Here is a 25,636-nt window from a genome sequence, read left to right as displayed (position 1 = left end):
ATTGCTCCAAGGCTGAAAGGAGATCATCTGAGCTGATTGCTCAAGTGAAACCTGGAAGAAGTGTAATCCTTACTGTCACCATATCTATCCCCAATGTATCTTGCAGATAAGAAAGGCTCCCCTGTTTTGCAGCAAGCGGAGGTAGAGCTCATAGATCAAACTGTCTGTGTTTCCACCTACGGGATCATCACTTCCCGGATGCTCTGTGCAGGGGTTATGTCTGGAAAGAGCGATGCCTGCAAAGTAAGTCTTCCTCCTTCCCCTTACCTAACATGCCATGCTTTCCATAAATGCGTTCACATTTCAGCTACACAATACTGGCACTATCTAGGGCAAGTCTTGCCCTTCCTTCATCTGAGTTGCCCAGATACTAATTATGATTCCATTGCCTAAGACCAGGGAAGCATGGAGAAAGAATGGGTTTAAAAAATTACCATCCACTTATGAGTGAGTACATACCATGTTTGTCTTTCTGAGTCTGGGTTACCTCACTCAGGATGATTTTTTTCTAGTTCCATCCATTTGCCTTCAGATTTCCCGGTGTCCTTGTTTTTAACAGCTGAGTAATACTCCACTGTGTAAATGTACCACATTTTCTTTATCCATTCCTCTGCTGAGGGGCACCTAGGTTGTTTCTAGGTTCTGGCTATTATAAATAAAGCTTCTGTGAACATAGTTGAGCAACTGTCCTCATGGCATGATTGAGCATCCTTTGCATATATGCCCAGTAGTGGTATACCTGGGTCTTGTGGTAGATTGATTCTCAGTTTTCTGAGAAACCTCCACTCTGACTTCCAAAGTGGTTGTACAAGTTATGCACTCCCACCAGCAATAGTGGAGTATTCTCCTTGCTCCACATCCTCTCCAGCATGAGCTGTAGCTTGGTTCTCTTGTGGGACTCCGAACAGAAGGAACAGGTACTGTCTCCAACTCTTTAACTGGCTTTTGGGACCCTACTCCTTGTACCGGGTTGACTTGCCCAGCCTTAATACATGGGGAAGACTTGATATGCTATGTTTTGTTGATATTCATGGGACACCTGCCCTTTCCTAAACATAAACAGAGGAGGAGTGGATGAGGTGGGGGACAGAAGGGGGGCTGGGAGGGACTGGGAGGAGGGAAGGAAGGACAGACTATGGTCAAGATGTAAAATAAATGAATAAATAAATAAATTTATTAAAAATAAGGAATAGACAGAAGAAATTTCCACTGACACATAGACACATACAGAGTGCCCCAGTGTTGCTACTTGTTCCCTTAGCAGCAGAACTACAGGGTTCATTTACCTGTTACTCTGATGCATAGTCTGGGGAAAGGAAGAGAAAGGAGGCCGAGACAGAAAACACTCATGTAGGCTCCATGGTTGTCCTGGGAGCTAACATTTTGGGTTCGTTACCCTGAGCCTTTAATTCCAATCTGTGCAGATTCCTCTATGATCTACAAGGAGCAAATAGATGATCCAGAGCATAAGGAGCAATGGGGGCCTTTTCCACATTTTGCCAACTTTAGTTACAATGCTAGTACCTCATCTTATTATACTGATGACTTCCATCCTCTGAGATCTTATTTGGTAGTAAGTAGTAGGCAAGGTCCTATATATGAATTCATTCACATCACCCTATCAGCTTTATTCTATAGCAAAGGGTAAATAGAGCCTCCCTCCCCCCAGTCACACAGCCAGTAGTTGTGAGTGTCTGGATGGGATGGGAACCCTTTCATTTCTTAATGCTAATGTTACTGTACTTTAGGTGCTTATTGTGGCTGGTCAACTACATAGCTGTGTTCTACACAAGCACAAAGGTTTGGGCATTACATTAGACTTATAGAGCCAGCAACAATAATAAAGACCCGGCTTCCCTACTAGTCAGAATCTACCCAACGAGGTGTGAAATTACTGAACTGAGATACAGGGGGACATCTGCAGCATGTTCTTCGCTTCACCTCTAAAACAGAAACACAAAAAGCCAGATATTACACTTAAAGACCCCTGCTGTAGAGGTTGTTTCAACCTTAAATTATTACAGCTTCTGCTGTGTGGAGCTGAGCTGTCAGAGGCTTTCTCAGATGAAAACAGGTGGCAGCCAGCAGCTCTTCGGGTCGCTTCAGTGGACCTGACTGACTTAAGTCTTTTCTCTTTTCACCTTGGGTCAGTGAGCCAACCGCTGAAGCTGAATGGTCCACAAATGGAAGTCAGTCTTCCAAGACACCTGTGATGTCTTTATGATGATGAAGTGAACCCAGGCAATGCTCGGCCTAGAGCCAACACTAATTAGACACCAGCCCCTACGATTGCTACTACTTTTGCTGCTGCAATGACTACTAGTAGTTAATTCTTTGGGGATTGGTGAGAATTGCTTTCTCCTGCATAGTGGTCACACAAGCAAAACCATGTCAGAATGAACACAACCTATTAGACACAAAAATGATGGAGTTGGTGCTCATGAGACACACACCTTCATGTTTACATTATCTTTTTGTGTAGGGAGATTCAGGTGGACCTTTGTCTTGTCGAAGAAAGAGTGATGGAAAATGGATTCTGACTGGCATTGTTAGCTGGGGACACGGATGTGGAAGACCAAATTTTCCTGGTGTTTACACAAGGGTGTCAAATTTTGTTCCCTGGATTCATAAGTATGTCCCTTCTCTTTTGTAACTGTACCTGTTGGATTTTTAACTGTGACTTACATGATAGATTCTTGAAAAAAGAGTGTAATTGTGATCAATAAAATTAATTTTTTTCAACTGGAAATGTCAGATTGAGTACATCTGATATTCATTGCAAAGTAGACAAATTAATATATATTCCATAAAAATGAATAATGATATTCATTCCAAGGTATCAAAATGTTATCAACTCATGGATTGGAGGAAACTAAAGCAATGTCACAAACCAAGCCTCTAAAATAAAATGAGAACTAAGAGAGAGAGAGAAAGATATCTTGTCTGTGTGTTCCAACGCAAGCAGAGATGCTTACAAGGATTGAGACAAACATGGCACACAGCTAAGAAATTTCAGAGAAGCCATACCTGACCGTAATCATTCTCACAAAACTCCACGCACAAAAGAACGGTCCCTCACAAACAGACATAAAGCAAAACTTGGTAACTGGCCGAGGAGGGAGGGACAGACAGAGTTGCTATTCAATCTGATCTGTTCTACCCACGTCATGTTGGACCATGGCTGCACGGGGGCCATGCTGCATACAGAGAAACAGATCCACCTCGACACAAAACTGAGAGTGGATCCACTCCCACACCAAACTAAGGGTTTGCAGTCTTCAGCGAAGTGATAGAAAGCAGTGTGGTAAGAGTTGGCCTGAAGCACACCTGCGGGATCCTCATCTTGATAAAGGTGGCCCACAGTGAAGGGCCAGAGGCATTTTTGGTGAGTGTTCTGAAAGTTAAACTTTTCAGGTATGCTATCTCCTGGCTTTTCGTTCTTTTTGTAAAATTTAAATTGTCAGGATTTTCTTTTATTTTCCAAGCCTTTTAATGCTTTGAGTAGCTGTAAGTCTACAGGGCCCGCTCAGCATATTCCAGTTCTTGATTTATCTTTATTTAGAGAGTTTCTCACTACGTCTTAGAATAACGTTTTCACTGTCAGAGTCCCGAGTTAACCATGGCACCACAACTACAATGGAAGAAAAAAGAGTATTATTTATTTTCCCTGAAACAAAGTCAAAGGAGAAATAACAATACTATTATTAAATGGGGCTCAGAATACTGCATAGAACTGCAGAGAAAATTGAAAAGTGAAAGGAGAGAGAACAGAAAGTGTTATTTTCTGAATTAGTAAAAATGACTGAAAAATTCTGACTGCCCCAAGATAATGAGTATTCCCACTTCATGGAACATATTTTGATTTTCTAAAAGACTTTCTTTGGGAATAAGGACAAGCATCACAATTACAGCATCTCTCTGGTCGCTGGGGATATAACCCAGGGATAGACCATTTACCTGGGATGGACCCCAGTACTGTAAAGAAAAGATACATTTCTAAATATGTTTCCAAGATGTCTGGAGTCCCCACGTTGGTCTTAATAACTGTGTGTGTCGGGGGAAGTGCAGTGGCTCTGAGCAGCAGGTTGAGAGGCAAGGTCTTGGGACCAACACCCAACCCACACTTTGCTTTGCAAACGTAATTCCAGGCTCACTAAGCCAGTTCTAAGCTATGCATAGGGTGTGGAGGGCATTGCGTGTATGCGCGGGCTTAGCGACACAAGCTCTGTGTTTTTTCCTCAGGTGGGGTGTTTATGGCCCCTTCTCTCAAAGGAAAACAGTAATGAGCAAATCAGTAACGTTTTATGAGTTCTTGCTTCTGCCGGCCGCTTTCTTCTGCTCTGAGTAACACTCTGTGCGTGGGGACCTAACGCGTGCGTTGCAGACTTCCCAAATAGGCTGTCCTAGCTACTATCAGCAATACTGATACTGCCCTTATGCCTCAATCAGCTTGGAAGGGGAATTATGCGGCTGGGTATCATTCATTTGCATGTGCTCATAACCCAGCAGGCTGCCTGACACACGGAAGATTATTCATAGCTGTTTGTTGATTCGGTAGATGAACACCCTCGCTAGACAGTGAGGACTGGAGTAAGCTTCAGCGTCACACTGTTCCGGGGAGAAGGCAAACTGGGGACTGCATCCCCCCAGCCAAGCCTATCCCCTGCCACAGTCCAGCTTGCAAACACGCCATGTGAGCCGGTCTGGGTCTCCATCCACAGGGAAACGCAAGGCAGGCAGCACCCTGAACAAACCAGAAAAACAGCCCTCCTCTATTGTGGAGCCCAAGGCAGCAGGGTCCCACCCGCATCAACCTTTGCGGAGCAAGGTCAGCTCTCAAAGGCCAGAGAGCTTCCACTCGCTGGCTTCGCCCCTCCCCTTCAGGCCAGCCGCTACAGGTAGATCTGGCGCCGCCCGAGGACTACCTGCCGCGCCAGGTGGGTGGAGTGTGAGCTGAGGACTCTCCCTGTCCTGGACTCTGCACCCTTAGGTGCCTGGGTGTTGCCTCTCGACAGAACGTCTGTTCTCTGCGCTGCCATGGAAGCGGCCAGAACCCCATCGCCCCGGGAACAGCTGGAGCTCTCGATCCTGGAGGGGCAGCAGGAAGAGCTGACGCCTCTCAACAGCCTCCAGATCCAGCCTTCCTCCGCGGAGAGCTCTAGCCCAGCCCAGGTAAGGACTCGGAGCTCTGGCGTGTGACAGCAGGAAACTGGCCCCACACTGTTCAAGGGCGCTAGGGCTCCCTTTCAGCGTCGTCCGAGACGCGCAAAGAGGATGCCAGGCGAAAGAAGGCAAGAATGTCTTTGGCTGGACCCCTCCACTACTGAGACCTAGCCTAGAGACACTTCAGGAGCCCTGGAGAAGGGAGTGGCTTCTCCTTTCAATGGAGACAGACACCTAAGAGGTAGAGGAGGTGTCTGAAAGTTATATAATTTTTAATTTGGTTTTTCTTTCTTTCTCTTCTTTCTTTCTCTCTTTCTTTCTTTCTTTCTTTCTTTCTTTCTTTCTTTCTTTCTTTCTTTCTTTCTTTCTTTCTTTCTTTCTTTCTTTCTTTCTTTCTTTCTCAAGTAAGAAGAGAACGATGGGTTGAATCATAGTCGCTCTCTCTTCCTCTTCCCCCTCAGCACCCCACCACCACCAACACTGGGAGTAGACAGTCCACTACCTCCTATCTCTACCCAGTTCTATGTCCTCTGCCCTTCCCCATCTTCAAATACACAGTGTTTCTCCTTCTTTGGTCGTTGCTTCCTCCGGAAGAGAGATAGGCAGAGAACACAAGGAGGAAAGAACCGTGGCCAGACATAGGGTTGGCCCTGGTGAACTTACCGGCTCAGAGAAGAAGAGAAGTAACATCAAAGGTCTACCTAAGAACTAGCCTTGCTGTCTTTTCATCTCTGAGGAAGTCCTTGGGGTTGTGTAGGTTCAAACTCTTTTCTGATTCAGCCATGGCAGTGGCTGAACTTCATCCACAGATCAAATATTCGTAAAACATCAGAGAGTTTGAATTCTGAACCACCTGTCTTCTGATTAACCCCTGAGGTTAGCTTGAGTTTCACTGGGCACACTCAACTCTCTGGACACATCGTTTGAGTGTGGTGTTTCTCACCCCACTCCACCTCCATCCCTCTTGTGCCCAAGTGATGATTTTAGTAGGAAATCTAAAGCTTGAAAACATTACTCTTGGTCCTCAGCAACTCCTGGAAATGGTGTGGCAATACCTTATTTCATAAGTACCTTGGAGAAAAAGTTGGCACCTTAGGTTTGTATGAAATGGGACCACAGATGAATTAAATTTGGAAAATAAGGCTGAAGGCTAGTGCAGGTAGCCATAGCTAGGAACTTTCTGTATGATCCTCCAGGGCAGGGGCTGGGCATGGGAATTAGAAATAATTGCTTCAAGTCAGTTAGGTCCACCACATCCCCAAAGATTCAGGTATTCTCTAGAAAAAAAAAAAGGTGTGAGCTCGGACAAGGCTCTGAAATGATGTAATATCTTATGCTCCATTTAGGCTTCTGGAAGCCCTGGACCACCTGTGGACAACAATTGAGAAAAAGCCAAATCCATGCTGAGTATCAGAATTCTATAATTGCTTAGCACCTGCCTTGTGGAGATTATGCTTTCATGTCCTAGTGGCTTCCTTGTTAGTCAGATGTACACAGATATGCCAGACTTCCTGGTAATATAGCCTTGTACGTCACTAAATAGTAAAGTTTCAGTGACCGGTGGAATGGAGTGAGGGTGAAGGGATCCATGAGAACCCGAAGGGCCTTCTAGAAATACTTGAATGGTGACATTTTTATTAGGAGAGAATGGACAAAAAAAACCTCAAAACTTTCCCCTAGTGTGCTAATCATCCTGATTCTATAGAACAGGTGAAAATGCACTTCAACATGAAAGATCAGTTATTGGGGTTCAGTAAGGACTGTCTTGCATAAGCACAGGTTTTAGATGCTTAAGGTTTTTGTGTCAGGGTCTTCAGTTGTGTGATACTAGTTCTGACTTTGATGCTTGTTTAAGTCCATATACTTTCCATGCTCTACATTTTGTGCCTATCTTATGTGAAATATCGTGACACATAAATGTAGTTAATTATTATCAGCTTAGAAGGAGATGTGCTTGTTAGCATAAACCATCATCTTGAGACAGCCTAGAATCACCTGACAAGAGAGTCTCGACTGAGTAATTGTATCGGGTTGGTATGTGATATGTTTGTGAGGGATTGTCTTGATTATCAACGGGTACAGGAGGGTCCAGGCCACTGTGGGGGATACCATTCCTAGGGAGGTAGCCCTGGGCTGTAAGAAAACTGATTAATCATGAGCCGGTGTGGGAGCCAGCCAACAGCATTCTTCCATGGATTCTGCTTCAAGTTCTTGCTTGAGCGCCTGTCCTGGCTTCCCTCAGTGATGGCCTGTGGCCTGGAAGGGTAAACCAAACAAGCCCATTCTGTCTTCTCCTAAGTTGTTTTTGCTCAGGGTGTTTATCACAGCGACAGAAATGAAACCAGAGCAGGGAGAGTACTAGTTTTCTGGTTTCACAGATGAAAGAGCTGAGTGAAGAAACTTAGGCTCAGAGATGCAACCAAACTGCTCAGGTTCACTCAGTGGAGCCCCCTAACATTTGGCCTCAGAGCTGCAAGGCCTCAGATCTATGCTGTTAATCAATTTTAAGAAAATACTACATTTATTTCCTCTGTGCGTATGTGTGTGTATATGTGCCATGGTGCACATATGGAAATCAGAGGATGACTTTCTGGAGTCAATTTTTTTTTCCTTCTAACATGTGTAGAGAGATGTTTTCCTGTCCTGACCACCTGCTCCCAAATACCCAGCAGCTGCTTCCCAAATTACCACACAGAGGCTTGATATTATTTATAAATAATTGGCTGATAGCTCGGGTTTGTTACTAGCTAACTTTTATACTTAAATTAACCCATATTTCTTATCTATGCTTTGCCACATGACTCATGGCTTGTTACCTCATTTTTTATACATCCTGCTTCCTCTGCGGCTGGCTGGCATCTCCTCTGACTCTGCCCTTCTTCATCCCATCGTTCTCAGTTTGGCTTTCCTGCCTAACTTTTTCCTGTTCAGCTATTGGCCAGTCAGCTTGTTTACTAAACCAATCACAGTGACGAATCTTCACAGTTACAAAAGGATTTTCCACAGCAACCATGTGTGACCCAGGGATCAAATTCAGGGTGTCAGGCTTGGCTGCAAGGACCTTTACCTGCTGTACCATCTTGCTGGCCCCTGCTAATTGATACTATCATGCATAGATAAATACATATGACATGATTTATACCATTTCACTTACAGTTGCCTCAACTACAAATTATGTATTACTAATAAATATATACAGTTAGGTAATATATTTATTTTTAAATGACACATGAGGACCAGAGTGGCAGATCTAGCTGCTGAGGAAATCTCAGGTGAATGGGTGAATGGATGATGGGCGGGGAATAGTACTGAGATCACAGCATCCCATCAGTGTAGGTGTCTTCCTGTTTGGAAAAGTCAAGCTAGGAGAGTATGTAAGGAATTTTTCTCCCTTTCTTAATCTGGATTTGGAATGTAGGGGGAAAGGAATATAAGCCATGGAACTCCATTTTGCCTACTGTTATCACAGGTTAATACCCTTGGGCAAAATTTACAAAAAAAAATTGTAGGTGATAAGGTGAGACTGGAGGCCCTGACTCAGCAGCCCAGAGACATCTTAAGTGATGACATCATCATTGTATTAACAATAAATGAGTAAATTGAGTGTTCTGTGGTAACCAAGGCTTATTTGAGCTAACAAATTAGCCCTATTGCTGTGCGTCATTCAGTCTTGAACAGGAATCAACTGACTCTTTTGTGTTTTGGATGAAAGGTGTGTTTTGATCAAATGCCAACATGTCCCGATCCTGTATTAATGTCACATATTTGGTAGTTTACCTGGGGAGGTGGTGGATCTCTTGTAGAGTGTTCGGAGAAAAGCCTTGAAAATTCCACAGCTGTCTAATGCAATCATCGAATGCAAGGTGGAGTTTGCAAGCACCTTGTGAAAGAACCTGCCTGGGGCCTTTCAACAGATCACTGGTACACACCAAATTAGATCCAACTAACCTTAGCAGCAATAAAACCCTGAGTTGTTGGACCTGAGCAGTTACTCAAGGTTCATGTGTTGAAGGTTTGGTTTCCAAATGCCGCAATGTACAACAATGGGGCTTTCGAAGGTAATTGAATCCTGAGGGCTTTGACTCCACTTATGTTGCTAAATTCATAATTTGATGGCGGGATTGGAAAATACTGGATACTTTAGGAGGTAGAGCCTACTTGGAGAAAGGGGTATGTCCTGGAAGGCTCTGATTTGTGCCCCACTCTGTTGCTAGAGTTTTCCTGCCTGGCCCACAGTCAGGGCAAATCTCTCTCACCTGCTAGTCCCACAGCCACTCAGACCCGACCAAGTAAACACAGAGACTTATATTGGTTACAAACTGTATGGCCGTGGCAGGCTTCTTGCTAACTGTTCTTACAGCTTAAATTAATCCATTTCCATTAATCTATACATTGCCACATGGCTCGTGGCTTACCGGCATCTTCACATGCTGTTTGTCATCGTGGCGGCTGGCAGTGTCTCTCTGACTCAGCCTTCCACTTCCCAGCTTTATTCTCCTCCTTGTCCCGCCTACACTTCCTGCCTAGCCAATGGCCAATCAGTGTTTTATTTATTGACTAATTAGCAACACATTTGCCATACAGAACATCCCACAGCACCACTCCTTCGACATTTTCTCTTTGCTTTCTGATTATGAGGTGAATGGTCTCACACTCCCAATGCTGTGGTGTTTTGCCATGGAGTTAGCTGACCATGGACCCAAACCATGAAAACTACCTATTACACCATAGTCCAAATAAATCTTTGAGTTGGTTTTCTCAAGTATTTTGTTATAGCAAGGGAAAGCTAACACACACATGCTTTGCAGTAGGCTCTAGCTTTTCACTCTCTAATTTCAATTTCATGACTCTTTATGACACTACATCCCAATCCTTAGATTATTCTGTCAGCGAATTCTGTTACGAATCAGCAAATGCTGGTTCCTGGTTTTTTTAATACCTTCAAAAACCCTGCCTTCCATGTACAATGACAAAGATCAAGTTCTCACTTATATGCTGAAGTTTAAAATGTTGATCTTGCAAAAGCAGAGAGCAGAAGCATCGTTATCACAGCCAGGGAAGGGAATAGAAAACAGAGGGATGGGCAGCAGGTGGTCAATATGTACAGAGGTACAGTCAGACAGGGGAACGCCTCACAATGCTCTGTAGCACAGTAGAGAAATGACGGTTGACAATGAATTGTACATTTAAAAGCAACTAAAAATAATAAACATTGGAGATGATGTGTCTACCACTATACCTGACACATGGGTTTGGAAATATCTCAGTGAACTCCATAAATATATACAGTTTTCACGTGAGTTAGAAATAAATACAAGCCAGGCAGTGGTAATTCACACCTTTAATCTCAGCACTTTGGGAGGCAGAGGTAAGTGGAGTTCTGTGAGTTTGAGGCCAGTCTGGTCTACAAACTGAGTTCCAGGACAGCCAGGGCTATCACACAGAGAAATCTTGTCTCAAAGTAAAATAAAATAAAATAAAATAAAAAGGAAGAAAATGAAATAAAAGAAATACAAGTTTTTAAAATTCTAATAATAAAAATCCTGCCTCCTGTCTCCACTTCAAAACTCCTAAAGGGCCTTTGGCTAACTTCCTCTTGAGGTTCCATTCTGCCCTGTTGTAAGTTTGATTTAGTGTATTGTATCCCCTTGAGACCTTAATTCTGCATCAGTCTCTAGTAGGACTTTGAGACTATTTGTTGAAACCCAATGAATACCTCACAACTTCCCTTTGTTTTCTAGACGGACAAGGAAAGTCCCTGGAGTCCCTGTAACAAGATCGTGGTTGGAAGATGTAAACTGTGGATGGTCATTGTCACCATTTTCGTGTGTTTCGCTATAGTGATCATTATAAGTTTATGCCTTGTAGGAGGTAAGGATTCCATTAGCTATGTTGACACATTTGAAGACCTTATTGAATGCTTGTGGCTTCCACTGAAATGGAACATGTACTCACTGCTATTTTACTATTTGTAACATGAGTTGAAATAAGGCTTGGGCAGCTGGTCATGATGATTTACACCTGTAATCCTAGTCCTTGAGAGGCTGAGAAGGCATCTCTAGTTAAAGACCATCTTGGCCTATATTGTGAGCTTGAGGCCAACCAGGGGGTACAAAGTGAGACCTTGTCTCAAACAAACAAACAAACTAAAATCAAATAGAATGAAACTGGCTTGAAATATGTTGTGTGAGTGTGAGAGATACACAAATCTCTCTCTCTCTCTCTCTCTCTCTCTCTCTCTCTCTCTCTCTCTCTCTCTCTCTGTTGCTTGTTTTAAAATGGAAGAAGTATGAAGACTATTATTTTTCTTTAAAATTTTCTCATTGGTTTCCAAATAAGTTCCTTAAATTAAAAAAATATATAATATTTATTACTTTAAAATTCTGTATCTAGATGTGTGTGTGTGTGTGTGTGTGTGTGTGTGTGTGATATGTCCATATGTGCACATGAGTGCAGGTGCTGCAGTAGTCCAGAAGAGGGCACTGGAGCTTTGGAACTGTAGAGACAAGCTGTGAGCTGCCCTGTGTGGGTGCTGAGAACTGAACATGTGTCCTCAAAAGAACCCGAAGCACTCTATCTCTCGGCCATCTTTCTGCTGCTTCAAATTTGAACTTGAACACTAATCTACGTTTTATTACATTTTAATATCTGCCTCTTTGAATTTTCTTACCATTTGTTTAAGGAAAATTATTTAGTATATTTGGTACTAAATGATAAAATAATAAGTAATATATTTGAGAGAGTTAAAAAAAAAAAACTTTACTGAGGTATGTGGCAATAAGGCAGTGGTTTTTAACCTGTGGATTATGGCCCCTCTGGAGGTTGCATATCAGATATCCTGTATATCAGATAGCTACATTATGATTCATAACAGTAGCAAAATCACAGTTATGAAGTAGCAACAAAATAATTTTATGGTTGAGGCTCATCACAACATGAGAAACTGGATTAAAGGGCTGCAGCTTTAGGAAGGTTGAGAACCACTTATTGAATAAGCTGTCACTATTTTAACTTATTTTAGAAATAATGATTTCATTTGTATTGAATATGTCTGTGAAACAAGCATTTGCATGATACTAACAATATACTTTATATATATTATCTCACTTTATGGCTGCGTGTTTTGAATTAGAAGCAATACAGTTTTAGTCATCTCCTTCCATATTATTAATAGTTTATCATGTTCTTCTTCTTTTTTTCTTATTTGCATTTTTAGCTTGAGATCAGATTTTTATATTCTAGCCCATCTTTGTGATTCTAATGTTATATTGAGATAATTTTACCAGGTCATTAAAATTTTTATGAAATATATATATATATATATATATATACACACACACACACACACACACATATGGTATATAGTCTTCTATATGGTGATTACAGTGTATATAGTCTTCTATAGCATTTAAAAGGTCTTTTAGGTTGCTACTATTTTAAGAATTATGTTCTGCATTTTTCAAAGTTTTAAGATGCATAAAGAGTTTTTACATCAAAATTGAGGGAAAAATTATTGTTTTACTGGTGCATGGCCGTGGTTGGGGGGAGGGGTGTTCATCCAGAGGTGGGGTTCTCCTAAGGTGGTGTGACCTCCAAGAGGTCTGAGTTAGGTTCTCAGGAGCAAACAGTCACAGAATGTCACAAGGACAGGGAACTCTGAGTCTCTCTGGAGGGATTCTTGGGCACTTCTTCTTTTTCAGAAAGCCAATTTGCCTGTTCCTTCCTTCAAGTGTGATAGTCCCTGGGAACTTTTCACAGCCTTGAATCTCAGATAAGCAGCCTGTCTACTTAGTTGATGTTGTTTGGGTGGAATGGGTAATTCCTTGAGGCTGTGAGCTTGTTTTAAGTAGGGAGCATCTCTGAGGTATGTTGAACCTCCTCCACCACACTGAGGACAATGGCTTTGTTATGATCATTGACACTGTCTTCACATCAGCTGCCACAGGTGGATGCTGAAACCAAAGTTGAGTCACAGAGTCTCCTCCCGTCTCAAGTCCCTGGTGCAATCCTGAAAGCTGGCTGATTTGCCTGGTAGCAGCCAAAGAGCTAATCATAAAGCAGGTGGTTTAATATTCAGGACTTGAAACACAAGACTGGATGTCTATCTCGTCTCTAGAGATCACTGGATTTTAACCACAAAAAGCTATCTGCAGAGAGCTATTCAGTTACCTTGAATGATTTTTTTTTCAGGAGATGTGAAAAGCCATACGGTAAAATTCCAAAAATAACTTTAATATGATTGCAAATTTGCATTTTAACATATGTCAATGTTATAAGAGAAATCTACAAAATAACTTTTTTCCTCCCTGGGAAGGAATTATTGTATTTGGAATCTTGCCTGTCGGGCTCTAGGGCTTGCAGGGAGAATCACGAAAGACTAAAGAAATGGAAACTAATTAAATAACTTTAATTTTGAAATAGTACATGTTCAGTTAATGTGCCAGCTAGTTTTATGTCCACTTGACCCAAGCAAGAGTCACTGGAGAGGAGCGAGCCTCAGTTTGAAAAAAAATGCCTCCATAAGATGAGGCTGTACACAAGCTTGCAGCACATTTTCTTAATTAGAAATTGATGTGAGAGGGCCCAGAAGAAAGCAGGCTGAGCATGACATGAGGAGCAAGCCAGTAAGCAGCACTCCTCCATGGCCTCTGCTCCTGTCTCCAGGTTCCTGCCCCAGTTCCTGTCTTGACTTCCTTCAATGACGAACAGTGATGTGAAGGCATAAGCCAAAAACACTTTTTTGGTTTTTTTTTTTTTTTTACTTTTGGTGCAGTAGCAACCCCAATGAACAGAGTAACGTATACCATTAATAGTTTGTAATACTTTCTTCCTTTCTCTGATTTTCATTTTAAAATAATTTGAGATTATTGTTTCAAGACAGCAGCTTTCCTCGAAGGTCTTACGATCATTTTGACATCATTTTGTTACATCACTAAAAATTCAGGGAAGAATCTGAGTGGAGTAATGTAGACCACAATCGATTAAAAAAGAGCAAGCCAGCAGGCTGCCCTGGGTGATCGTGCTGGCCACGCCTAGAGCGTCTCTGCTAGTAGTTCTGGGATGACAGACGGCAATCATCAGCCCTGCCCAACTGCCAAGCCCACTGATATGAATCACATATTTGCAGAACTTAAGGTACTGTTTGGGAAATAGGTGGTGTTGGGAGAACCAGGGGTCAAGATTTACTGAGACAAAAATGTTCCTCCGGATCCATATTGCCCACTCCCCTCCCATCTTTCCTCTCTCAAATCTCCGAACCTCTGATCTTAAGGCTCTTTAGTTTCCTGACAAGCTGGGCATTGAGCAGGAACTAACTATGGACTGGAAATAGATTCAGAACAAGACAAGTGAGTGCATCCTGCACAACAAAGGTAACTAAGCTGAGCAATAAGGGACCCACGGCAAGGTGTCCGTGAGTAGGTTGTAACTGCCATTGTTAAGATGCAGCTGGCCTGTATGTAGTGGTATTTAAGGCAAGATGGTTGGTCTTAGTTTTGCTCTTAGTCCTCTAAAGACTGAACATTTGTGATTGTCTAACATGTGGGGTGGGCTCACCTCCTCCTCTGCTCGGCTGTGTACCTAAGTGACAGGTAATTTACCATCATTTACTGTCGCGACTCACCTTGACGCTTGGTGTACCGACTGTGTACACAATAGGGCCGAGAGGCCATCACCCCACGAGATTCAGTTGACATTGACATTTTTTTTTAATTGACAATTTTATGGGTGGAGTCTAGTGAAACTTACTGAATTTGGAGAACTGATTTTGTTCCAGCTCTGCAGAGAATTCTATTAATGGACAATTTCCTCCTTCTTGAAAAACTATATAATTTTTGGTGTGAAGGGTAAAGGGGGTATCTTAAGCACTGTTCTATTGCTGTGAAGAGACACCATGACCAAGGCAACTCTTACAAGAGAAAGCACTTAATTGGGGGCTGCTTACAGCTTCAAGATTTAGTCCATTATCATCATGTTGGGGATCATGGCACATACAGGCTGGCATGTTGCTGGAGGAGTAGTTGAAAGCTATATCCTGATCTGCTGGCAGAGAGACAGAGAGAGAGAGACAGAGATGGAGAGAGACTGGAGACTGGCAGGGGCTTTTGAAAACTCAAATCCCACCCCCACTGACACACCCCCTCCAAGACCACACCCATTCCAAAAGACCACACCTCTTACTCCTTCCAAATAGTTCATCAACTGGGTGCTAAGCATGCACATATATAAGCCTATGGGGCCCATTCTCATTCAAACCACCACACCACGTTGCGCAGGCAGGGCATCTTCCTCTTTCCCTCTCAGTCATTTTCGTTGTAGATAATTTGGAGAGCCAATCAGGCACCTTCAAGTGTTTCCTTTTACTCAGGTACCTTGGTTAGAACAGAGTAATACCACAGAGAGATGTGCCTTGTGACAAACAGGTGAATGCTTGGACATGCTGTAAAGTTAGAGCACTCTGAGTGACCCCCACATGACCTCCCCCAGCATCGCAGCTGACCCTTCCATCCTCTTAGTTCATGGTGCCTGTTGTAGGAAGGAACATGGGGACATGCTTGAAGCAGGGACTTTCTAAGTGAAGCAGCATTGAGTGGATGACTCCGCTCTTCAGTAGAGGATGGGACTTTCATCTTTCCGTGTCACATGAACCTGGCACACTGTTTTCACGGGGAGATACTTTATGGTTTGGGTGACTCATGGGGAAATCCTTGGCAGATACAATGAACAGCTGTAACCTACCAAGGTCCTTCAGGGCAGGAACTTAATTGCTATTCCCTAGATCCACTTTCTTAAAGTTACTTCACATTTTTGCCTGTCAGGTTTTCCACCAAATCTTTGGTGATTTTCCACCTTCCCAAGACTCAGTTCTCGTGTTCCCTACAAAACATCATATGCATCCAAAGGTTCTTCTAAGTATGGTAACCTCATCTCTCCTTCATGGGACTTGCCATGTCATGGAGGGGTTGCTTTCTCTCTCTTCTTCTACTGGAGAACTAAGAGGTGGGTCTGCATTTGGATCTTGCTCTCTGAATACTTCTAAACCTCTTGCGTCTATTGACCACAGTTTTATCTTACCAAGGTGACTAGCAATTATTTGATTGTGAAGTCTGACCTTTGTCCTCCTTTGTTCCTATTTGTAGCTGTCATCTCTGTCAGTTAACATTGTATACTCCCTGAGTCTACAGAACTCCATGACCAAATGTACATATGTGCAGACACACACATATGCACTAGAGAATGTACAGCCATATACATTGGGTAAATGTTCCACCACAGAGCTACATCTCCAAGCCCTCTTAGTTCTCTGTTTGTCTCTGTCTGTCTTTCTGTCTCTGTTTCTCTCTCTATCTGTCTCTCTCTAATACAGGATCTGTTCCTCTTGCTGGCCTGGAGCTCACTATGCAGACCAGGCTGGTTTCAAACTCAGAGATCTGCTTGCCTCTGCCTCCCAAGTGTTAGGACTAAAGGTGTGTACCACCACAGCCAGCTTGTTACCTTTTAATTCTGAGACAGGGTCTTATCAAGTTGCCCAGACACATGGTCCTTTGCCTCAGCCTTCTGAAAACTGAGATTCTAGGCTGTGCCACTTGATTGGAGGTGGGCTGTTTCTGTTACCCTTGCTTTTAACGTCTGCCCTGTGGTCCATGAGGCTTTCCTTTAACTCTCTCACCTTTCATAGTCTTAATTTTCCTCCCTTGGAAAGCTCATTGATACGTTGGGCAGCAGCCTATCCTGTAGGAGAGAAATTTGATTTACAACTACACAGGCTACTGAGTTTTAGAGACAGTCTTTATAAGATTTCTCCACTTAGAGCAAACTATTACCATTTCCATCATTATATATGTGAAACTAGAATGCATTTGTATTCTGCCTCAGTCCTCTTGGCTTACTGGTAAAATAAAAATGATTTCTGAGTCTATTAATGTACCTTGACCCTAATACATATTAACTTATTGGCCTGAAAAAAAAAAACATTTTCTTTAAGCCTTTTAAGATGAAAACATGACATTGAACTCACGGTAATGATGTGAGATAAAACCTATAAAATGGTAGCAGGCTGTTTGTATGTAGTGATTACTGAAGAGCTGTTCTTTTTCTTGGACAGGCTTGAGACCATAGAACCACTTTGATTTCTTCTCTCTTTTCTCTAGGTAGTAACTAAATCTTTCCAGTCATTCCTTAATAGTGACTGTCCCCGGCCCTGTGCAAGTCTGTGCTGTATAATTTATTTGCATCCTTTTCATCTTTACCTTCACTTGCAACATTGGTGCTAATATTTCTGTTGATGGGCTAGCTTCAAAGATTTAGGTGACCTCCTCGAGATCACATGGCTAATAAGGAGCTAGCCTGGTGTCAAAACTAAGTCTGGTTAACTGTACACCAGCTCTGTTCTCTGCCCCTCTTTCCCTCCCTCCTTCCTTCTTTCCTCCACTGACAGGGAAAACAAGTTTCCCAGTATTGTACCCAGGAGCCTTGATGCCTCCAGCCTCTTCTGGTTCCAACTGATCCAAAGTATGAGTTGTAGTTCAAACACATCCTCTACCTTCTTCTCGAGAGACTCCTAGCAGTGCTTTATTAACCTCCTGACATCATCAAGCGTTTAATAGCTCCCTCTCCAGCTTCAGGTCTCACAGTCCAGCTGAAGATCTATCATCAGGTTCCTCCTACATACTGGGAACGTGTCTGTGATTTCTTTAAAAAATCCATTTCATATCCTCTCCATGGAAAGCATTGCTTGTATCAACTGTTATTAGTTGCATAAAAACCATTCTGACTGGCCAAGTCTGTTATTATTTTTGTTTTAATGAACACAATTAAAAGCCATGTCTCCGTAGAGATTGAATTATTTCTAGGCTACAAGCTAAACACACGTCATCATAGATGGTACTAGAGACCTCATTTTGAACTTGCTCTCTCTTTGCAACATCTTGAGTTATTGGAATTGACTTAGTTATTAGTTATTAATACTTAGTTATTGGAATCTCTAACACATCTTGCAGCATCCCTGTTCCTTTCTGAGTCATTGAGAGAAGACTATGTGGTGAGTAGAGAGCTCACAGACATCTGTTGCAGCATCACTCTCAGAAGTAGAAACCTGAAATCCTGAATGTCATGTGATCAAAGAGGACGAGTCTCTGATGAACATTATGCACTTGATTGTAGCCTAAGAGTTGAGAAATGACCCAATCATAAACATGAAGGCTTTTTAAAAAATGAATTTCACATGTATGAGCAATGACTTTAACATTGAAATAATGATGAAAGGATCAAGACATACAGCAGTAACAACAAAAAATGGGATACAGCCTGGTAGTGGTGGCACATGCCTTTAATCCCAATACTTGGGAGGCAGAGCCAGGCGGATCTCTGTGAGTTCGAGGCCAGCCTGGTCTATAGAGTGAGATCCAGGACAGGCACCAAAACTACACAGAGAAATCCTGTCTTGAAAAAAAAATCATCTACTTGGTAAGGCTTCCAACATATGATGTATGTGAGGACCTGATTCCAATCTCCAGCACTAATGTATACATACATATATTATATATAATATATATTATATAGTATAATATGTATATTATTGTATGTATATGTATATTAGATAGATTAGAGAAATTAGATAGATAGATAGACAGATAAAGGAAAAGTAAAATAAAGGAGGTGGGGAGGGAAGAAGCATTTAATGAAAGGACTTATTAGTCAGTTTTCCTTTGCCACTACCAAGTAAGTATCTGTGATAAACAACCCAAAAGGAAGGAAGGTTGATTTTGACTTATGGTCCCACCCCATGGGGCCACTTGACTCTGTCGTTTTGAGTGGGAAAGCGTAGCATCATATGGGGGAGTGCATGGTGGGGCAAAGCTGCTTATTCCCTGGTGGTCAGGCAGGGCTGGGGGCGGGGGTGGGGCAGGGGTAGGGTCTTGGGTATTGCCTTCAAGGGCGTGTCCTCAGTGACGTAACTTCTTTGCACTGCTCTTCACCACCTAAAGATTCTATAGACTCCCAATAGCACCTTACGCAGGGAGACAAACTATCAACACATGAGCCTTTGGGAGAGCACCTAAGTTCTGAACCATAACAAACAATTATGAAGAGTACTATTTTTTTGGTTGGATTATAATTTTTTGTAGTTTTCAAATTTTTGGATAAGATGGCATACTTTTTAGGGTCAGACAAAAAAATATCCAATGATTTACAGCAAATAAGAATTCAGGGCTAACCCTCTGTATGGGATTCCCTAAAATGAGTCAGTGAATTTTTAGGACTGCATGCAGTCTTCACGGAATATTTAAAATTATGAGTAGCCATTAAATAAAGGAATTTCTTATTATAACAGAATCCACAGGAATTTGGGATCAGGTTTTTGAGTACTTTCCCAGTGTAGGTACTTAGGATTCAAGTTTTACAGCAGTAAGTTGTGACTAGCCATGTGCAAAAGCTCTTCTGAATGCCTGCTAGACATTTTGTGCCAAGGTTTTCATTGGGTGTTGGTTACACAGCCTCTGTCTTGAGTATACCACATTTACAGACTCTCAGAAGGAAAGGAAATGTTGACCAACCATCTTGTTTATCCAAGTAGATGAGGCACAGTGGGTCACCCTTATAAGTCAGGGGCTGATGGGAATCTTTTTCAAATCCAAGCTCCAGTTGCTAGCCAGAAGTCACCCTGAGCAGGCCTTTCCAAGGCTGGCAATCTCAGGCCAACTGTGCTAACTCTTTAGGGAGTATTCTTTGCCCCCAATTCCTCATAGTACTATATCCTTGGGAATAAGTGTCAAAATTCCTCCTCCTCCTCCCCCTCCCCTCCCTTCTCCCTGCCCCTCCCCCTTTCCCTCCTCCTCCTCCTCCTCCTCCCCCTTCTGGTTTTTCAAGACAGGGTTTCTCTGAGTAGCCTAGGAAGGCCTGGAACTCACAGAGACCCTCCTACTTCTGCCTCCTGAGTACTGGGATTAAAGGTGTGAGCCACTGCCAACTGGCAAGTATCAGAATTCTTACCGTGTGTGTGTGTGTGTGTGTGTGTGTGTGTGTGTGTGTGTGTGTGTGTGTCTGTGTGTGTGTGTATGTGTGTGTGTGTGTCTGTGTGTGTGTGTGTCTGTGTGTGTGTGTGTCTGTGTGTGTGTGTGTGTGTGTGTGTGTGTGTGTGTGTGTGTGTGTGTGTGTGTCTGTGTGTGTGTGTTCGTGTATGGAAACCGGAGGATAACTTTGAATGTTATTCCTCCGGGGCCATCCATCTTGTTTTCCAGATGATGTTTAATGGTGGCCTTGAACTCACCAAGTAAGCTAGCCTGGGTGCCCAATGAGCCCTGCCGCTCTGCCTGTCCCCTCCCAGAATGGAAATTAGAAGTACATACCATCATACTCGGCTTTTTTGTTTGTTTTCTTTTCTAGGAGAGTTCTGTTTATTTAAAGTTCAAAATAAGCAAAAGTAATCTATGATTACTGAAGTCAGAAAAGACATTCCCTGTTTGGGTGGGTTAGTGAACAGAAGTTCGGGAGTTAGTGATAGGTTTTTTAAATTTTAATATTTCTATCAATTTCATACAATACATTTTGATCATATTCACCCCTACTCTTCCTCCTAACTCCTCCTAGACCCACCCCTGTCTCTTTACCCCTTCCCAACTTCATGTCCTTGTTTTTTTGTTTTTTGTTTTTGTTTTAATAATCTACCAATCTAATTTGTGCAGACTAGGAGTAGGATCATCTCCTGAAGCATGGTTGAGCTATGCTGGTCCTGCCCCTCCCCAGCTGCAGAACTCAGGAGAGTGGGAGCTGTACCTCACCTGGGCAGCATATAGAGCTGACCCTGGTGGTGTGTGTGGGTGCAGGTGAGCCAGCTCTGAGAGTGTGAGCAGGAGAACTGGCCCCACCCCTTGTTGCCTGCAACATTGGGTGAGCTAGCCAGGCAGTGCTGGAGAGCTTAGCCTCATGGGGAGGATAAGGGAGTGCTGGCAGGCTGACCAACCCAGCTACCACCTAGGCCCAGAACCAGGGCTATGAGATGGATCACCCTAATGTGCACCCCATCTATGATCTACTGGAGCACGTGAAGGGGCTGCTCCTGCAGTCCAAAGCTGCAGGATCTCCATGACACAGGGCAACAGCAGGATATTCAAAAGGAGTCCAAGTGAGGGCCTAGCATTGATAGTAAAACAGAAGCCAGAGGCCTTGAGCCAAACCAATGACTCATTCCAATGAACGCTCGCAAGTAAGGATGTATGGACTAAAGGGTAAACTGTGTGACTCACTATGACAAACTACAGCCTCCAAGACGAGATTTTTTTCTTTCAAATTTTATTTTATTTTATTTTTCGGTGGGCAGGTTACAAGGGCAGAGGGCAGATATGAGGGGATGGGGGAGATGAATGGGATTGGGGTGCGTGATGTGAAATCCACAAAGAATCAATAAAAAATTAAAAAAGTCTCTCCCTTCCCTAGAAGCCATTAACTGCCAATAGCTCCTAGGAGGTGGAGGCTCATGGGCCCCGCCTTCCTCCATGTTAGGATGTTGATCAGCCTGATCTCGTGCGGGCCTTCTGCAGACTACCACAGCTGCTATGAGTTCATGAGTGCAGCTGTCCCTCATGTCTAGAAGACATCATTTAATTCTTGTCTTCCTGATTCCGAGTTCTTACAATCTTTTTGACCCTTCTTCCACAATTGCCTCTGAGCTTTGGTGGTGGGTAGAGTGATGTAGATGTTCCAGCCATGGCTGAACACTCTGCCGAGACCTAGTCTCTGCCCTTTGATCAGGTTTGAATTTCTATGTTCACCACCACCTTCTCTGATGAAGTCTGAGTTCGTCACTAATCTATGAATATAGAGATAGGAATTTAGCCGCAGTTTGCTGTTATTATGTCCATTTAGCAGAATAACAGCAGTATGGTTATTCCTGTGGCCTATGGATTCCCTAATCATGGGCTCCTGGACAGATTTTACAAGACCAGGTATGAGTTTTCTCTAGTGGACTGGACCTTAAATCTAATTAGAGAGCAGTTGGTTATTCCTGTAACGTTCTTGTGTCTATTGCATCCATGGGCATATTTTGCTACACTGGTTGTTATTGTAGTTCACGGGGGTCACAGCTGGGTAAGATTGTTGTACATGTTCATTTGTGTGTGTGCATGCACATGTAGAGGTCACAGGTTGATTATCAGGTGTCATCTTCAATTGCTCTCCACTTGGATTTTTGAGACAGTACAACCCTGAATTTTATCTGCGTTTCTATCACAAACACTGATGAAAACATCATTTCAGGATGGCCTTTCGAAGTCCAGTAAAAGATGCAGAGCTGGTTACGTATGATGCATAGAATTTGAGGGGGAAGTCTGAGAGCACCTTGTTCCTCAGCAGCCCACGCTTTTCACAGGGCAGATGAGGTGGCCCCCTGTGTGGAGCAAGCCTGTGAGGCTGGAGTCCAGCCAGGAAAGCAGTCATAAGCACGCCGGTGCCAGCTTCTGGCTCCTGGCTCCTGGCTCCTGGCTTTGTGTGGTGTTCCTTCATTCCTCTAGCTCTAACTGCTTAAAAATCAATTAGCTCTAGTCATTAGAACACAAGCAACACAGAGCTCATTGTCCTAGGAGTTGCTCTGCAGGCCCTGGGGCTCCAAGTGAAGTTTGGTTTCCCTTCTGCAAATAGAGTACGCACTCATCCCTCTCCTGTGGGACACAGGCTGGAGTGATGACTTCATGCCCATGCCCTGTCTCTTGGAATGCTTGGAGACATAAACTCATATCCTCATTTTCTAGTCTTACCTCCATTCTTGTCCATGGCGTCACTTTCTCTTCATGGTCTTTGACAGCACTGAACTGGAAGCTGGTTCATGGAAGCTGCTTGCGGTCACTCCCTGTAGGTGTCCATGCTGTCTTCTGGTGCTTGTCCCGACACCTGAGTACCCAGACAACCTTCAGGTTCAGTGTTGCAAACAAGTTCACGGTTTTCCAGTTCTTTCCTCCTGGTCCTTCTCCTGGCCTATATTCAGTGGTGTCAGAGGCCTCTTTGCCTTAAAACCAACAAAACATTGATCACAATGAAGACAAACGTCTCTCTTTTATTCTGTTTTGCTGATTGAAGGAAGTATTCCTGCTTATACTTACTGACTGTGTCCAGGCTTTAGCTTCCAGGAGTGTGGATAGTTAGGTTAGGTTTAGTTAGAGAAGCCAACAGAATGAATGTCTTTTTTTTTCTTTGCTTTGTGTATTTTGAGATCCAGTCTCACCGTGAAGTCATGGGTGTCCTGGAGCTAGCTATGTAGATCAAGCTGGCCTGGAACTTGAAGTGGTTCCCCTGCCTCTGTGTTCTGAGATTACAGGTGTGCACACCACATCTGTTTTTATTAAATTCACTATTTTATGCATGTCCTTACCTTTATTTTTACCCCCTGAATCTCTTTAGTAACTTACATCGATGAAGATGAAAATGAAATACCTGAATTATCATCAAACAAAACCTTCTTCATCGTGTTCAAGATTCCAGAGGAGTGTGTTAATGAAGAGGAATTGCATCACTCGCTCACTAAAAGGGTGATTATGCCTTATGTATTGTTTACAGAGGTCTGAACATTGGATTATGAGTTTTGTTAGAGCAATCGGCAAAGCTCTAGAGTGAACAGCAGAAGATGCTTATAAATGCATCTTTAGGCGGCAAAGCTGGCAACTGGAATGAGCCTGGCCTGGCCTCCAGCTGTGTGCATCCCAGAAGACAGCATCCTTCACACATGCTAGTCCTGTATTTCACCTGGTCTGTATTCACTGGTGACTTGATAATGCCACATAGTCCTTTCTTAGGAGGAAGTCCAAGTAGGAGAAGCAATCAAAATTAAAAAACAGTACAGTGATGTCCTAATGCTGAGTAACACACAGTGTTGTTGGCATTCTGTGTGTGTTTGTGTGCAAACGTGTACATGCCATTTATGTGTGTACATGCACATGTGCATATGTGGAGGCCAGAGGCTGACATTAGGTGTTTTCTTCGATTGCTTTCCACTTCATTATTATTTTTTTGAGAGAGCATTTTTCACTGGGACCCAGAGAGCATCCAGTTTGACTAGGTTGGATGACCAGTGTGCCCTAGGGATCCTGCTGTCCCTGCCTGCCCAGCACCGTGATTACAGGCAGGTGCTATTACGCTTGACTTTTCATGTGAGTTCTGGAGATTGGACTCAAATCCTCATGCTTATGCTGCAAATGCTTTACTGAATGAGTCATCTCCCCAGTGCCTCATACTCATACATCCATAAAGGAGGTACAACTAAACTATGTGAGTTGTATTATGAACATTATATATATTCTTGTAAAGTGGGGACCAGGAGATGGAACAACACAATATGTATCTATATGTATCATTTCAGGAGTCTGTGCAGTGGTATACTGAGCTTGAGTATGCTGTATTGAGGACACGCAGGGGTTAAACTAGATAGGAAAGTAGGGAGCAGGTCACAGAAATCTCCCTACTTTTGGGTTGACCATGCAAAGATTTTAAGTTGTAGACTGACGTGGTTAGATTTTCATTTTCTTCTTTCTGTGTGGTATTGGACAGTACTTGAAGAGACTAGTGTTGAGGTAATGCAGCAGTGCATCTGAGAAATGAAGGCCGTTGGAATTGGGGCAGCCTTGAGGGCGGTAAGGAAGAGCTCCAATTTAACAGACATCTTTACTGAGAGGAAGTTAGTGTTTGGAAAGGGGAGAAGGAGAGTAGAACTCCAGCTTCCTGGTTGGAAGGCTAGGTGCATGATCTGTGGGATAGGAAATGTAGAGAGTCTTCTGCAAGATGAAGGCTCTGCAGACAGATTGCAGATTTCATGGGTCAGTCTTTGCTATCAAAGATGGGAGTTCACGCCAGAACCAGGAATATTCTGAGGCAGGGTCTCACTATGCAGCCCATGCTGTCTTCTTAGTCTCCAGGCTCCTGTTTTAACCTCACCAGTGTGAGTTACAGTAATGCACCATGCAGTGACTGATTGGCTTTCTTCCACTCCTAGACATGTGGAACACCTTACTCCATAAAAAGAATAAATCCTCTGGTGGTCTGAGCACAAAAGTTTGGTTTTATAGAACTAGAAAGGCTTGAAGAAAGGGATAATGAAACAAGAGTGGGTAGATCATTCAAAATGGCTTCCTTGTAAAGTGGAGACAGGGAGATGGAATGGCAAAAAATAACTGGTTTGTGAAGCATAGATTGATTCAGGTTATTGGGTTTTTTTTTTTTTTACAAGAAAAGATAAAGCCTTGGGGGAACTTCATTATCAAACAAGTTGAAACTGGCCTGTTTGGGAAATCTGGCTGTCACTGCAATCCTGATTTCCCAGACAGTTGGATACACATCTTAGCTTCAGCCTGGTAAGACAGAAATCCAGCTTTTGTGACCTTGTCTTGATGTTTTACCTTTGATCTGTACAGGAGTGTAACAAAAACAACAACAGCAAAGACTTCCCATATTTTTTAAATGATTTCAAATAGTTTATTTATGAGTATGTATG

The 25,636-nt window shown here is 43.0% G+C and overlaps 2 protein-coding genes across 4 annotated transcripts in view; both read left to right on the top strand.

Moving 5' to 3' along the window:
* Tmprss7 (transmembrane serine protease 7) overlaps positions 1-2,754 on the top strand; it is a 35,603-nt gene extending 32,849 nt beyond the window's left edge. For 2 of the 3 annotated variants that reach the window (XM_052740807.1, XM_052740806.1), the window contains 2 exons: positions 107-243; positions 2,483-2,754. In XM_052740807.1, coding sequence (XP_052596767.1) covers positions 107-243; positions 2,483-2,653 — 308 coding nt within the window. In that variant the 3' untranslated portion in view covers positions 2,654-2,754. Of the gene's footprint in view, positions 1-106; positions 244-829; positions 918-2,482 lie in introns of all 3 variants that reach the window. The other variant, XR_008218836.1, reaches the window with a different exon arrangement.
* A 1,027-nt stretch (positions 2,755-3,781) lies between these two features.
* CUNH3orf52 (chromosome unknown C3orf52 homolog) overlaps positions 3,782-25,636 on the top strand; it is a 34,190-nt gene continuing 12,335 nt past the window's right edge. The window contains exons 1-3 of the mRNA XM_052739758.1: positions 3,782-5,172; positions 10,905-11,034; positions 23,554-23,681. Coding sequence (XP_052595718.1) covers positions 5,038-5,172; positions 10,905-11,034; positions 23,554-23,681 — 393 coding nt within the window. The 5' untranslated portion in view covers positions 3,782-5,037. The remainder of the gene's footprint in view (positions 5,173-10,904; positions 11,035-23,553; positions 23,682-25,636) is intronic.

This window comes from Peromyscus californicus, unplaced genomic scaffold (assembly GCF_007827085.1).
Source record: "Peromyscus californicus insignis strain IS unplaced genomic scaffold, ASM782708v3 Scaffold_16__1_contigs__length_79575227, whole genome shotgun sequence".
Classification (NCBI taxonomy): domain Eukaryota; kingdom Metazoa; phylum Chordata; class Mammalia; order Rodentia; family Cricetidae; genus Peromyscus; species Peromyscus californicus.
This window is presented reverse-complemented; position numbering and strand designations above follow the sequence as displayed.